Below are 13851 nucleotides of genomic sequence, written 5' to 3' on the forward strand. Positions count from 1 at the left end.
ATATAAAACTAAGATAAAGGATTTTTTAAAATATGTAAGTGCATGGACAGCTATGAAGATTGGAGTCAAGCCCACAAGTCTAGAAAGTTGCCACTTTTAGCAAAATTGTCTCTTTTCCATTGGGAAACTACACAAAGTAAAGCATGTAACAGATTTAAAGCAGGACCTTTTTGATCCATGGACACATTTTGAATTGTTACAGGAGCATCCACAATATGGCTGCCATGAGGGATATGGAGAGAGACTTAAGATGGATCCCAAAAGTTACTTACATACTGAAATTCAGGTAGATATAAATGCCTGAACACCACATACAACTGTACTAGAAACCAGGTCTTTAGTGCTGTAGCTCCAGCTCATTGGAATCAGTTACCAGCTGAAGGGGGACCCAGTCAATCTATAGAATATTAATTGTATAATTACAGAAATGGGTTCATTAATTTTAGAGTTTTTAGCAACATTGTTATTGTTTTTAAAGTTTGTGTCTTTTGTATTTAATCAGATGTTATTGTATACTGCTTCAATAGCTTCTAGCTGTGAAGTGGTTATAAACCTGTAAAAGTAAATATCCCCCTCTAGGATGCACACCTTAATGTGGTGAGGGGATTTGAGTGTGCTGAAGAAGCTGAGTGCAATACCATCAGGAGTCTAGAGCAAGAGGCTAGACTCCTAGCAGGGTCACCCAAGGCAGAATGGACAAAGCTGAAACACCAGACTAAGATGCATTCAGACTCAGAGAAAGGCAATGGTAAACCACCTCTGAATACCTCTTACCATGAAAACACTATGAATAGACTATACAATATGCAACATGAGATAGTGCTGGAAGATGAGACCCCCAGGTCAGATGGCACTCACCGAGCTACCGGGGAAGATCAATGGACAAGTACGAGTATTGCTGTGATTAATGATGCAACTGGGTCAAAGCCGAAAGGAAGCCCAGAGGTTGATGTGCACAGATGTGAAAGGGGAGTCTGGAGTTGTGCAACATACACAATAGGGACATGGAATGTGTGAAGCATGAACCAGGGAAGGTTAGAAATTGTCAAACAAGAAATGAAACGCTTCAAAATTACAATACTTGGCATGAGTGAAATGGACGGGAATGGGACATTGTCACTCAGGCAACTACAAAATATTTTATTCAGGAAATGAGAAATTAAGAAGAAACAGGATTGCTTTAATAGTGAGAAATGATGTAGCAAAAGCAATTAGGAGCTATAATGCTACGTCTGAGCGACTGATATTGATGAGACAACAGGAAACCTATTAACATATCCATTATCCAAGTCTATGCTCCAACGGAACACACAGAAGAAGAGGAGTTGGGAACAGAGAAGAACAAGGAATTGTGGGGAAATGGGGCTTAGGAGATATAAATGAAGCAGGAGAAAGACTTACTTAATTCTGTGAAGTCAAAAATTTGTTTCTAACAAACACATTTTTTGAGCAAGCAAAGAGACGACTGTACACGTGAACATCACCAAATGGTCCATATAGGAATCAAATTGATTATATAATTGGTAGCAGAAAATGGAGAAGTTCCATACTTTCTGAGAAAACCAGACCAGGAGCAGACTGCGGTACAGATCACAAACTGGTAGTATCAAAAATCAGAGTAAAGCTAAAGAAGAACAAAACAATCATAATGCCAAGACACAATTTGAACAACCTCCCAGAAGAATATAAAGAGCAAATAAGGAACAGATTTGAGGCTTTAAACGTAGTTGATAGAGAACCAGAAGAACTATGGATTGAAGCAAGATACATTATCATGGAAGAATGTAAAAAGACAATACTTTTAACTAAAAGGAGAGAAAGACCTCAATGGATGACAGATAAAACTCTTAAAATGGTTAGAGAGGAGGAAAGCAAAAGCAAAAGGAGACAGAAACATGGTCAGAACCCTAAATTCAATAATACAATGACTAGTACATAGGGACAAAGAACTATTACAACAACAACTGATAGAAATAGAAGAGGATAATAAAAAGGTAGAACAACAGCTTTATTCCAAAAGATTAGAGGAATTATAGGAAAATTTAAACCAAGAGTAGGGATGTTGAATAATCAACAGGGGAATACACTGACTGACCGAGATAAAATAAAAGGAAAACGGAAGCAAAACACTGAAGAACTATATAAAAGAGATGGAAGAATGACAGATTCATTCATGGAGGAACCGTATGATGACAAACCAGAAATCTTAGAATGTGAAGTGGAAGCTGCTCTTAAAATACTTGGAAGAAGCAAATCACCAGAAATAGATGGCATACCAATAGAGTTACTGAGACTGAATCTGTCCAAATTCTGACAAACATCTGTCAACAAATATGGAAAACAAAGCAATGGCCCTTAGACTAGAAGCTATATATCCCAATTCCAAAGAAAGGGGTCCCAGAGAATGCAATAATTATCTAACTATTGCCTTAATATCCCATGCAAGTAAAGTAATGCTCAAGATTCTACAACAAAGGCTCTTACCATATATGGAGTGAGAAAACCCAGACATCCAGGCTGGATTTAGAAAGGGAAGCGACACCAGAGATGACATCGCAAACATATGTTAGATAATGGAACGGAGCAAGGAATTTCAGAAGAAAATCACCCTGTGCTTTATAGATTACAGCAAAGCCTTTGATTGTGTAGATCATGAAAAACTATGGAATGCTTTAAAAGAAATGGGGGTGCTACAGCATCTGATTGTCCTGATGCGCAACCTATATTCTATATGAGAGGCTACTGTAAGGACAGAATATGCGAAAAAGTCAAACAATAGGGTGTTAGATCAAACTAAACTAGAACTATCACTAGAAGCTAAAATGATGAAACTGATGTTATCATACTTTGGACACATCATGAGAAGACAGGATTCACTAGAAAAGATGATAATGCTGGGCAAAAGGGAGTAGAAAAAGAACTAACAAGAGATGAATCAATTCCATAAAGGAAGCCACAGACCTGATCTTACAAGATCTGAACAGGGTGGTTCATGACAGATGCTACTGGAGGTCGCCGATTCAATAGGGTCACCATAAGTTGTAATTAACTTGAAGGCACAACACACACACACACACAAGTAAATATATAATAAACAAACATACTAACAAACAAAATGGCTTCTCTGTTGAACTACTAATTTCTGGAACAACCATTATAGTTCTGTAGGGCAGCTAACTATGCATATTTTTCAGACTTACAAGGTGTTTGCATCTCTTTGCTCTTGAGAAGGGTGCATCTGTGTGTGCTTTATCCTATGATCCCGATTTCTAAACTCTGCCTGAACCAGGCTTCAGACTACAATTTTAAAACATAAACTTGCCCCATTCTATCTTGTTTCTAACATTGTGTGACCATTACCAAACCAGACCTACTTTTGGTTTCACTTTAAGCACCTGGCTACAACTCCTAAAGTCACTTTAGGAACTTTTCCAGTTTCAATATAGCCCAGACTGGTGCTAGACATGTAATGCCAAAACCAGAGCTTAGCACAAAAGTCATTGTGCTTTTGTTAAGCTGTTTTGCATGACATGTTAAGCCAAACTATGGCTCAGCAAGATTGAAGAGAAGCTCAGTCACTCCGGTCCTCCCAGATCCTTCTTAATGCTGCACCACATTGAGCTATGTAAGATCTCACTAAGCCATTGGTTGGTTTACCATGTCATGAAAACTAGCTCACTGTTGAAAAGTACCTACCTGAAAGTTGTCCCTCCAGCCTATGTGACTTATCAACCCTGCTCTAGCCTCAATCCTGCCTACAGTCACACTGGCAGAGAGGGAAGCCCTACAGAGATAATATAAAGGAAGTCCACCTAAGCTTTGGCTTGGTTTGTGGTCAAACAAGCTCAGGGATTGCACAGCTCCCTTCCATCCAGGGTTCAGGGCTGCCCTAAACTATGCCTTCTGGGTTAGATAAATCAGCTTATTTTCAAGCCAACTTGACTTTTCAAACAAGCACCTTGGAGCTGCCTAGTTCCCTCCCATCGCACTTACTGGACTGGTGCCACAGCAGCACATCAATGGCAAGTAAGGAGAGGAACAGAAGGGAAGTCTCTTTCTCCCTATCCTTTGTGGCAATGGCAACACGTGCTGCAGCTAGAAGCCCCCCCCCAATATCCTGGTGTCAAGTTCCTGGAAACCCCCTGGAAAATTTAGTTTTCCTAAGGACCATTGCATGGCTACAGCACTTGGGAAAACTACATTTTTCAGGACCAACTGGGAGCCTGGAGAGCAAGGAGAATTTGCACAAGTAACAAGACATCATCTCAGAAATGTTACAAAATTTATTTAAGTAATGCTCATACTTGAGGAAAAATGTCACAAAGGATGCCATAATCATGCAAAACGTTACTATATTATCCACACACATCTTACCTTGTTTTTAGGCTTGACTTCACCACAAAGCTTCATGAGGTCTGAAGATAGAGAACTGTAAACAAAATTAGCAATTTACTGGGAAGCTCTCTCAGAAACAAGGTAACTCTTTCCCCCTTAGGCAGCTAGCCCTGACAGCAGCTATAGCCAGAGACGTGTCATGGTAAATGCATGCATATACATAATTTGACTGCTCTCACCCAAACATGCATCTTTCTCCAAGCTATAACTTTCGGGTGGATTTTAGGTAACATGAACATTCACACATGCAAGGTTTCACGTGATACTACAGTTTGAAAATGGAAGGTAGAACGGCATGGGGGAGGAGCCTCAAGATGTTCCTGGCAGCAGGAGAAAAGGGAAGCTGTTGATGCATCTGAAGCAAATTCAAGGAAGGAAGGTCTGAAGGGGAAGGCAAACAGAGTAAAATGGGAAGAAAAAGGCAAAAGGAGCTGAGATAGTAGAGAAGGTGGGAAGGACATATGGAAGGGAGCTTTACCACAGAGGACGGTGGAGGCAAAGGGAAGGCACAGAGAAGGGATTGGGACTGGCAACCCTGATGGCAAGCTAGAAGAAGTAAGAGAGGGTTCAAAAGCTTGGGAAGGACCACTGTTCTACAAGAACTGTATTTAAAGAAACAGGATCCAGTGACGAAAAGGGTACCCAAACTCGCAGAGTACGGGATCCACCAGGTGGTATCTGAACTGAAAAACATATTGGGAATCTGAGGATCATAGGGATTTTAAGAAGTTTATTTTAAGTTGAGTTTATTTTCAGAAGGTGTTTGCTGTAAAAGAGGCAGGACAAACAAAGGATGTGACTAGCTATAGGAACTCTACTGAAGCAGTCACTGGAGGGAGAGGCTTGTAGTTCTTGCTAGTTAAAGGGAAAGTTCCAGTGGGCTTATCTATTCTTGCCCTCTTGCTAATTGCTTAGAATCTGTTAAGAAAGATGTTGAGAGAGGTTACACTAAATTATACTGAAATTTGATATCAGTTTTAGAAGAAGTCAATGGTTACTGGTTACATTGATTTCTCACCTTCCTTCCGCCCCAGGACTGTTCAAAGGAGCATCTTCATCAGTACTATCTTCCACATTTTCTGGAAAATTCCCAAAGTCATTCTTGTGTTAGCCAGTTTCATACATCTATCTCAAAGGCCCCTCATACTATCCAAAGTGAAAATGATCTGCATTGCTTTAACTACAGAAGAACTCTCACACTTAATTCATTTTTACTTAAAATGGAATTCCCCTAAATTTGAGTGCCCTCGTTTCCTACAATGCCACTACTGGTGAATCCATTTGCTTGACTTCTTTGCTTTCTTCATCTGTTTTGTCCCAGGAAGACTAGCTAACATTTTGTTCTATTTACTGACCAATAGAGAGAAAAATACATCACTAGAAAAGCAGTTAAGGACAGACATAGTATGTTCAGCACATACATATAAGATCCCTACACACCTTTTTTCATTATGGCTCTGAATAAATATTCATGGAGGGGTATGGGGAGATTCTACTTTGCATTCATTTAGCCTAAATTCAGTATGTTACTACACTCTGACAAAAAAACTGCATTTGATCAACAACCAACCATTTAGGCCTTATAAAGCAAGATAATTTTGCTCTCCTACATTTACACCATAGCTTCCAAAACATCTACAGCAGCTATAGAAGAAACAGGAAGAAAACACAAATGAAATGGATCCTGAAACAAACAGTGCCAGTGATAACTCTATGCATCTGATCACACAAGAAAGAGAAAACACTAGCATGCTTGTCAATTACTGCCACAGTACATCTAAAATATGCCTGCATGCAGGGAAATGGCAGATGGACAAGCCCACAATAAAACATACTACCTGTCATTGAAAGTAAACAAAGTTTATTTTGGAAACACACACAGAGAACACCAGGAGAAAGGAGCCATAGGAGATAGGATAACTGTGATGTCTCTGGGTCCTTTGGAGTCCACTTGGTAAACCAAACTGAACGGATATCTAGTTACTCCAAAAAGAATAAATTTACCATAAACTAGCTCCCTCCTGCCAAAAAATCAGTAGCTGGAACCAGTACAAGCACAAGAAACCTGCTAGGGCCAACACTTGCATTAAGTCTTGCTTTACCATCCAAACAATTCCTGCCATCATCTATCCTCCCCTCTCATGGTACCACTCGAAGCACACTGCTTCAATCTGGCTGATACTACCAACTGGAGGCTAAAGAGTGGTTTGTTGTTGTTATGTGCCTTCAAGTTGATTACAACTTATGGCAACCCTATGAATCAGTGATCTCCAATAGCATCTGTTATGAACCACCCTGTTCAGATCTTGTAAGTTCAGGTCTGTGGCTTCCAATATGGAATCAATCCATCTCCTGTTTGGCCTTCCTCTTTTTCTACTCCCTTCTCTTTTTGCCAGCATTATTGTCTTTTCTAGTGAATTATGTCTTCTCATGATGTGTTCAAAGTATAACATCAGTTTCATCATTTCAGCTTCTAGTGCTAGTTCTGGTTTAATTTGTTCTAACACCCAATTATTTGTCTTTTTCAGTCCATGGTATGCGCAAAGCTCTCCTCCAACACCACATTTCAAATGAGTTTATTTTTCTCTTATCCGCTTTTTTCACTGCCCAACTTTCACATCCATGCATAGAGATCGGGAATACCATGGTCTGAATGATCCTTACTTTAGTCTTCAGTGATACATCTTTGCATTTGAGGACCTTTTCTAGTTCTCTCATAGCTGCCCTCCCCAGTCTAGCCTTCTTCTAATTTCTTGTCTATTGTCTCCATTTTGGTTAATGACTGTGCCAAGGTATTGATAATCCTTGACAAGTTCAGTGTCCTCACTGTCAACTTTAAAGTTCCTGCATTTTACCCGCATCTCTCATTGGCTTCTCTTCACCCCATACTACGTCTCCTGCTGCTGTGTTCTTCTCACTCATCTCAGTCTCCTAGAAGATAATGGACCTGTCTGCTCATTACTTGACTCCAGGATTGTTATCTTGAGAACAACTGATCGTATTTCATGCTCACGCACTCCCTTCCCTATTACTGGAAGGACAATGGAATGACTGAACCAAGGAGATGGAGAACCTTCTGTTAGTTGGTCCAGTCTCCAAGCCATGAAGACAGAACATAAGAACATAAGAAGAGCCTGCTGGATCAGGCCAGTGGCCCATCTAGTCCAGCATCCTGTTCTCACAGTGGCCAACCAGGTGCCTGGGGGAAGCCCGCAAGCAGGACCCGAGTGCAAGAACACTCTCCCCTCCTGAGGCTTCCGGCAACTGGTTTTCAGAAGCATGCTGCCTCTGACTAGGGTGGCAGAGCACAGCCATCATGGCTAGTAGCCATTGATAGCCCTGTCCCAGCACATTAATTAAGGCTGCATTCTGGTGGGTATGTATGGAGTAGACATTGGCCCATTCATATTCATGTGGTGTGCACTAAAATAGTCCAGTTAGAGGCTTGGCATGAGCTCATCCTTTCCATTATACAGATTGCCTTCAATTGACACTAATGTGGAGAAGTTAATTCACACTGAAGGCTATAGAGAAAGTCTCAGCGAGAGAAAGGAGAAGAGAATAGCCAGTACCAACTGTACGGTCAAGAAGCCCTCTTTTCAAAAGGTTTAATAGAAATCACATAAAGCTTTCTGTGTTTACTGTAGGGCAGTGGTTCCCAAACTGTGGTCCGCAGCATGTCAGCATGAATATTCATATTGATTTTCAATTGTGTTTTTGTTGCTTCCTTTCTTTCTTACATTGTATTTTATTGTATTACAGTCTGAATTCTATGGAATGCAAACTTTAATACAATAAAATGCAACATAAGATATAGAGGAAGCAATAAAATACAATTAAAATGATACAGCATCTCGCATAGCACATTACAATTGCTACAACAGGCAGAAAAATCATTAAGAAGTGGTTCACCAAGACCATTAGCAATTACTGAGTGGTCCATGGGGAAAAAAAGTCTGGGAACCAATGCTTTTAAAAAATTCACACCACACACACACGCCTTCCCCCCCCCAGTTAAACACAAATATTTTTACTGTCCATTGACTCTTCTACAGGTACTACCACTGAATAATATCCATTGCTGACCTATACAATGTACACCTTAAAAAGCCAAGTTTACCTTATATCAGAGTTTAAGAAATGAGATGCCCAGCTGTGTGCTGCTGAGATGTATTTTAGATTAAGAGTTATTATTTAATGAAAAAAATGTTATGTGTGTTACAGCTACAGTAAAAGTGAGCGCACAGATGTATCAGCGATAGTGTATCAGCCACAATTTCTCAGTTAACAAAAAGCTTTTAAGTACATTCACACTGAATGCATTCATATCTGTCTCAGCTGTTAACATTAACTAGTAATCTCTTATAAGAAGTTGTATCTCTAAGGAAAAAGGACACTGTAAGCATATAACAACTACATTTCCCAAATAGTGCATGCAAACTTTATATACCTTCACATTCTAAGATGCGCCAGTTAGTGTATATGTATATCATTAGTATCTCATGCAGCTGTGCAGTACACAGAAAGCTACATATACTTACCCAACGGTACGCTATCTAGGTCTGTGTAAAACAACAGCAAGAAGGAAACAAAAAGCAACACTCCAATCAAAACCAATCCATTTGCAGAGTGAGAAACAGAGAGTCCTATGTTACACTATAAACAGATTAAACCTATGAGAACTAGCAGAATAGATGCCGTAAAGTACACATGAATAGCATTGCTACACCTCAACTGAGAAAGAGAATTTAAATACTAAGAATTTTATTTTGAAAGTCATTCCAATTTATAAGACTAATTTTTTTTTAAAAAAAGTTACCCCAGTATTGAATTCAAGCTATAAAACAGTAATTGACTGTGTGTTTTCCTGCATTTCATTGCTATGGAAAATGTTATTAAAAAAAAAAAAAAAACCTTTGCATGCACAAACTTTGAGAAAAGTTTTATATAAAGTACAGCATCTATTCCTAAAACACCTTACTTGAAACACACTTAATAAAACATGCATCATCGGCAAACCTAGCATGCGGTATAATTCCATTTGGTAGATCACCTTGTAAAGCATGGCCCAGCAGAGCATCAAGTTCTGGATTCAATTCTGCCTTCTCTTTCAACATGTGAAATAGGAGCTGGTTTTGGGTAGCACTAGTAATTTCTGTTTGTTTAAGGCGTCCTTCAAGAACTTTAATTTGAGCCTCCTTTTGAGCTGCTTGAAGACCCTATTGAAGATGCAAAAAAAGCTTTATCATCTCCTCAAAATAACTCTTTAAGTGTGTAGCCAGATCTATTTAATCTCACAAACCTCTTTTTATGATATATGGATGTCATCCTCAAAATTGACATTTTGCTACCATTATATTAACTGTATGTGAACTATCCTCAGTGGTGTTAACTAGAACACAGATTGTAACTTTTGACATTTGCCCTGGGGTGGCCCACAAGTTTGCCTACATATTGTGAAAAAAACCCACAGAAAGAATTTCAAAATTTGAACATATTTTCAACACCCTGGGAGAAGATTACCCATGTTGGCAGGTTTATGGAATGCTAATATTTCTCAACATATGCTAGAGATAAAGTCATGCAAATATGCAATCAATTTTTAAGATGCAACGTCCCCATCCAGCAAGAGGTTTTCCTGTTGACAACCATTTACGGCCAAAATAAAATAATACAAGTGATGTTGCTCTTATGGAAGGTTTTCAACATAGACATTAAGATGATGTAAGGGGAAAAAAACTGGTATACATTCCATAGAGTTATTTTCTTCTCCTTAACTAAGCCATGTTTTGGATTAGCTCATTAGCAAGAGAGAGAAATGGCCATATAGTCATCATCGCAACTACCTTGGGTGTGGCCTCTTTCTTCTGCTAGGTTTTTGCCTCATGGCTGCTGGCATTTTTTTTTTTGCAAGAACCTAGAGAAAAGGCACAGGAACTCTCCCCTTCATTCTTTTCTGGAGTTGTATACGGCAGAGTGGATGCGTTGGGCTTTTGTGTTGAGGAGGGAGCAGCAAGCAAGCACTACTGGTAGCTTTTCTCCCCCTTTGAGAAAGAGAGAAACCACTCTTCATCTTTTTCTCTGCCACCACTCTTCTCCATGAAAGGAAAAATGGGATTTTTTCTGTCCACGCAATGGAGAAAGAAAGTCACCAGCAGTGTCTCACTGCTGATATTACTGCTGCCACTACCTCCTGCAAAGCCCCAGAAGCATGTTCCCTCAAGTTAGCTGCGCAGAACAAGAGGGGAACCTTTTCAGCCCAGCATGCCAGGAGTGGCTCCCCACCCCTGGCAGGCCACTTTGACAGGTGGACAGGGTCACCCACCTGATGTCAGGTGACCCATTTTTCCTTTGCAGTGTGACTTGAAATCAAGCCACACTGCAAAGAAAATGTTTTCCTCAGCTGATCCAAGTGGAGTTTGAAGTCACCACCAATCATGTGACTGATGCTGTCTTCAAGTCCCGCTTTTGGCAAGTACTGGTTCTACTCAGGATCTCCATTTGGGAACTCACATGTGGAACCAATCCCAGTGAGGGTTGCAATTGGTGCAAAATTTTAAAGGAGCCAATTACAAGTCCCACTTGACAAGGAATAATTGGGAGTGCATTTTAAGGCTCCCATTTGTTCCTTTGCAGCCATGCCTTTATCTGCCTCAGACTTGATATCATATATGACATCATCAGATGTGACATCAGGTGAGGGGTAGATGGATGTAGCTTGGGGGAATCTGACCTTGCAGACCAAATGAGGACCCCTTTTCATATATTCTTCTTTTACACTAGGCAAGAGTTTATGTTAGCCTTCCTCTACCTGGTGCAAGCTGTGTTGGTTGAGGCCAATGGGAGGACATGGAATAACGGGCTCAAATTGCAGGAAGCCAGAGTTTGGCTGAAAATCAGGGAAAAACTTCCCCCCTTATTATTAGGTCTAGGAAGAACTAGTTGTGGTGTAGAAAACATTTACTAGTTTCCTTTCTCCTGCCAATGTTTTTTTGGGGGGTGGGGGTGCAGTTCTTGTATGTACTGGGCATCACCTAATGATACCTGCCTTTGCTAACTTCTGGTTTCTCTCTAACATGCCCCATGCACTCCTAAAATCTGTGCTGTAGCAGGGTCCCCCAACACTCTGAAATAGATTTTGTGGCTAAAGGAGGGACTCCGGGGGGAGGAGAGAAAGGAGAAGGCCCACCTGCTTGTACTACACTGGATCTCACCTACCATGTTGAACGATACCATTTTAGATTCTAACATGTTTGTAAAGATCCAGCTATGCTACCCAGTCATTAGGTTGGATATATGCAACAATAATCCAGTACAAGACTCAATGGGGTTCACTAGATGGCTTACCTTATTAATGCCCATTGTGAGGAAATGGTCAAGTAAATACCGAGCTTCTGTTAGAGTGCAGGCATTGATTACTGCAGTGACATCTAGAGTCTCTCCTTCTTCCTGTATAAACCAAAGAAAGAAAAGTTGTTTGTCAGAATAATTACCTGAACGTGCATGGCTGCAGAATTAGGAACTTTTAAAAATAGAAATTAATTTTAGTAAGCCTGGAATATTTAGAAAAATATCATGAACAAAAAGGTATTTTAATAATCATGTGTCCTTGGAAAAATTAACCAAGTGCCAAAATGTCAGTACATTCAGTTATGTAAGTGTACAGGTATTTCATGCAAAATATATTGAATATCCAGAATTGGAGGGGGGAGAGGGGGAGACAGAGAGAGAGAGAGAGAGAGAGAGAGAGAGAGAGCATCACTTACAGTTCAATCTTATGCATGTTTACTCAGAAGTAAGTCACATTTTGTTCAACAGGGCTTACATTATTCACAGCCTATAGGGTTACAGCTTTAAATAGCTACACAGGAGGATGAAAGTTATAGCTAGGTCTTTAATCTGCACCGATCATAAACTTGTTTCCCAAAACAGAAAAAATGTCATACATTAATGCACAACAGAATCTGGCTCTAATGTTCTAATCTGAATGCAATATGTACACTACATTAGTGCACAAAACTGCAGAGTTAAATTCATAGGTGAATAAAATGTCCTTAAAGAAAATTTAGTTCCCTACCTGAACATAATACTTTTGCAAAACCTCTGGGTCTAACTTACCTTTGCTTCCTCCATTTGCATGATGTTTGCCTGGCAATCAGAAATACTGTCATTGATGTAATCTATATTTGCAGACAGTGACTCCATCTCTTCATTGATATTGTGAATGTTTTTATCTGCATCCATGCCACCTTCTTTGATTACTCTTTCCCTCCTTTTGGAAAGCTTCTCTTTTCTTTTGGTAAGTTCTTCACGTTGCTGTAGTTCAAAATTGTATGTAAAAGACAAGTTGTGAAATACAGCCAGTCAAACACTATACAGTGGAAAAGAAAATTGAATTAACCTGTCACGTTCTTTATTGCATTTTTGTGGGAGAAAGAAGTGGCATGCAGCATCTCTGTAACATAACAGCTAGTCTTGCAATGTTAAAATGCTGTAAGTAATTATGGCGATTAGATAATATCTTACAAAATGAAGATATTAGAGAAACAATTAAACAACATTTGGAATTATACTTTGAACAAAACATAACTCTAGATACAAATTGGTCAACAATATGGGATGCAGCCAAAGAATATATTAGAGGAATCTTAATATAAAAATAATCGAGCAAAGGAGAAAATTCAAACAAAAGGAAGAAGAATTGATCTCGTCTATTGTTGAAAAAGAAACTGAACATAAGCTGACTCAATCATCAGAAGTATAAGAACAACTAAACACACAGACATTTATATCAAAAGATGCAAACTGAAAAACTAGAAAAATATACTAATAGCATGAAGCAAAGATGGTTCAAATATGCTCATAAACCATCTAGATTGCTATCTAAACTCTTAAAAGATAAACAAACAAGAGCCCTAGTTCCATCTATTAAATATAAAGATAAAAAATCAACAAACTCCACAGATATAGTAGAATGTTTTCAAAAATTCTATCAACAATTGTATTCTTCGCACAATCCATCAAGGGAACAAATGGACAAAATATTTCTAAGTATCAACATGCCTAAAGTTACAGAACAAGATTTAAGAACTTTAGAGATAAATATATCAGAAGAAGAAATAAGAAGTACAATTATGACATTGGGCAATAAAAAAGCTCCTGGTCCAGATGGATTAACAAGTGAATTTTATAAAACATTTGTAGATATATTAACACCATACTACTTAACAATGATAAACGAATCTATAAAACAAGGAAAACTACCAGCATCATGGTCAGAAGCTATAATTAAACTCATACCAAAACCAAATAAAGATCCCACTTTGCTGGAGTCACATAGGCCAATTTCATTACTAAACCAAGACGTAAAAATTTGGACTTCTATCATAGCAAAAAGGCTTAATAATATTATACCAAGCTATATTAAACAAGACCAAACAGGATTTATAAAAAACA

At 39.0% G+C, this 13851-nt stretch overlaps 1 protein-coding gene across 7 annotated transcripts in view; it reads right to left on the reverse strand.

Annotated features, from left to right (window-relative positions):
* Positions 1 to 13851, reverse strand: part of KIF21A (kinesin family member 21A) — a 139545-nt gene that overhangs the window by 43119 nt on the left and 82575 nt on the right. For 5 of the 7 annotated variants that reach the window (XM_061640322.1, XM_061640325.1, XM_061640324.1 and 2 more), the window contains 6 exons: positions 12514 to 12711; positions 11743 to 11844; positions 9449 to 9614; positions 8937 to 8957; positions 5414 to 5474; positions 4375 to 4429 (listed from right to left, as the gene is read on the reverse strand). In XM_061640322.1, coding sequence (XP_061496306.1) covers positions 4375 to 4429; positions 5414 to 5474; positions 8937 to 8957; positions 9449 to 9614; positions 11743 to 11844; positions 12514 to 12711 — 603 coding nt within the window. The remainder of the gene's footprint in view (positions 1 to 4374; positions 4430 to 5413; positions 5475 to 8936; positions 8958 to 9448; positions 9615 to 11742; positions 11845 to 12513; positions 12712 to 13851) is intronic. The other 2 variants (XM_061640323.1, XM_061640320.1) reach the window with 1 other exon arrangement.

This window comes from Rhineura floridana, chromosome 8, assembly GCF_030035675.1.
Source record: "Rhineura floridana isolate rRhiFlo1 chromosome 8, rRhiFlo1.hap2, whole genome shotgun sequence".
Classification (NCBI taxonomy): domain Eukaryota; kingdom Metazoa; phylum Chordata; class Lepidosauria; order Squamata; family Rhineuridae; genus Rhineura; species Rhineura floridana.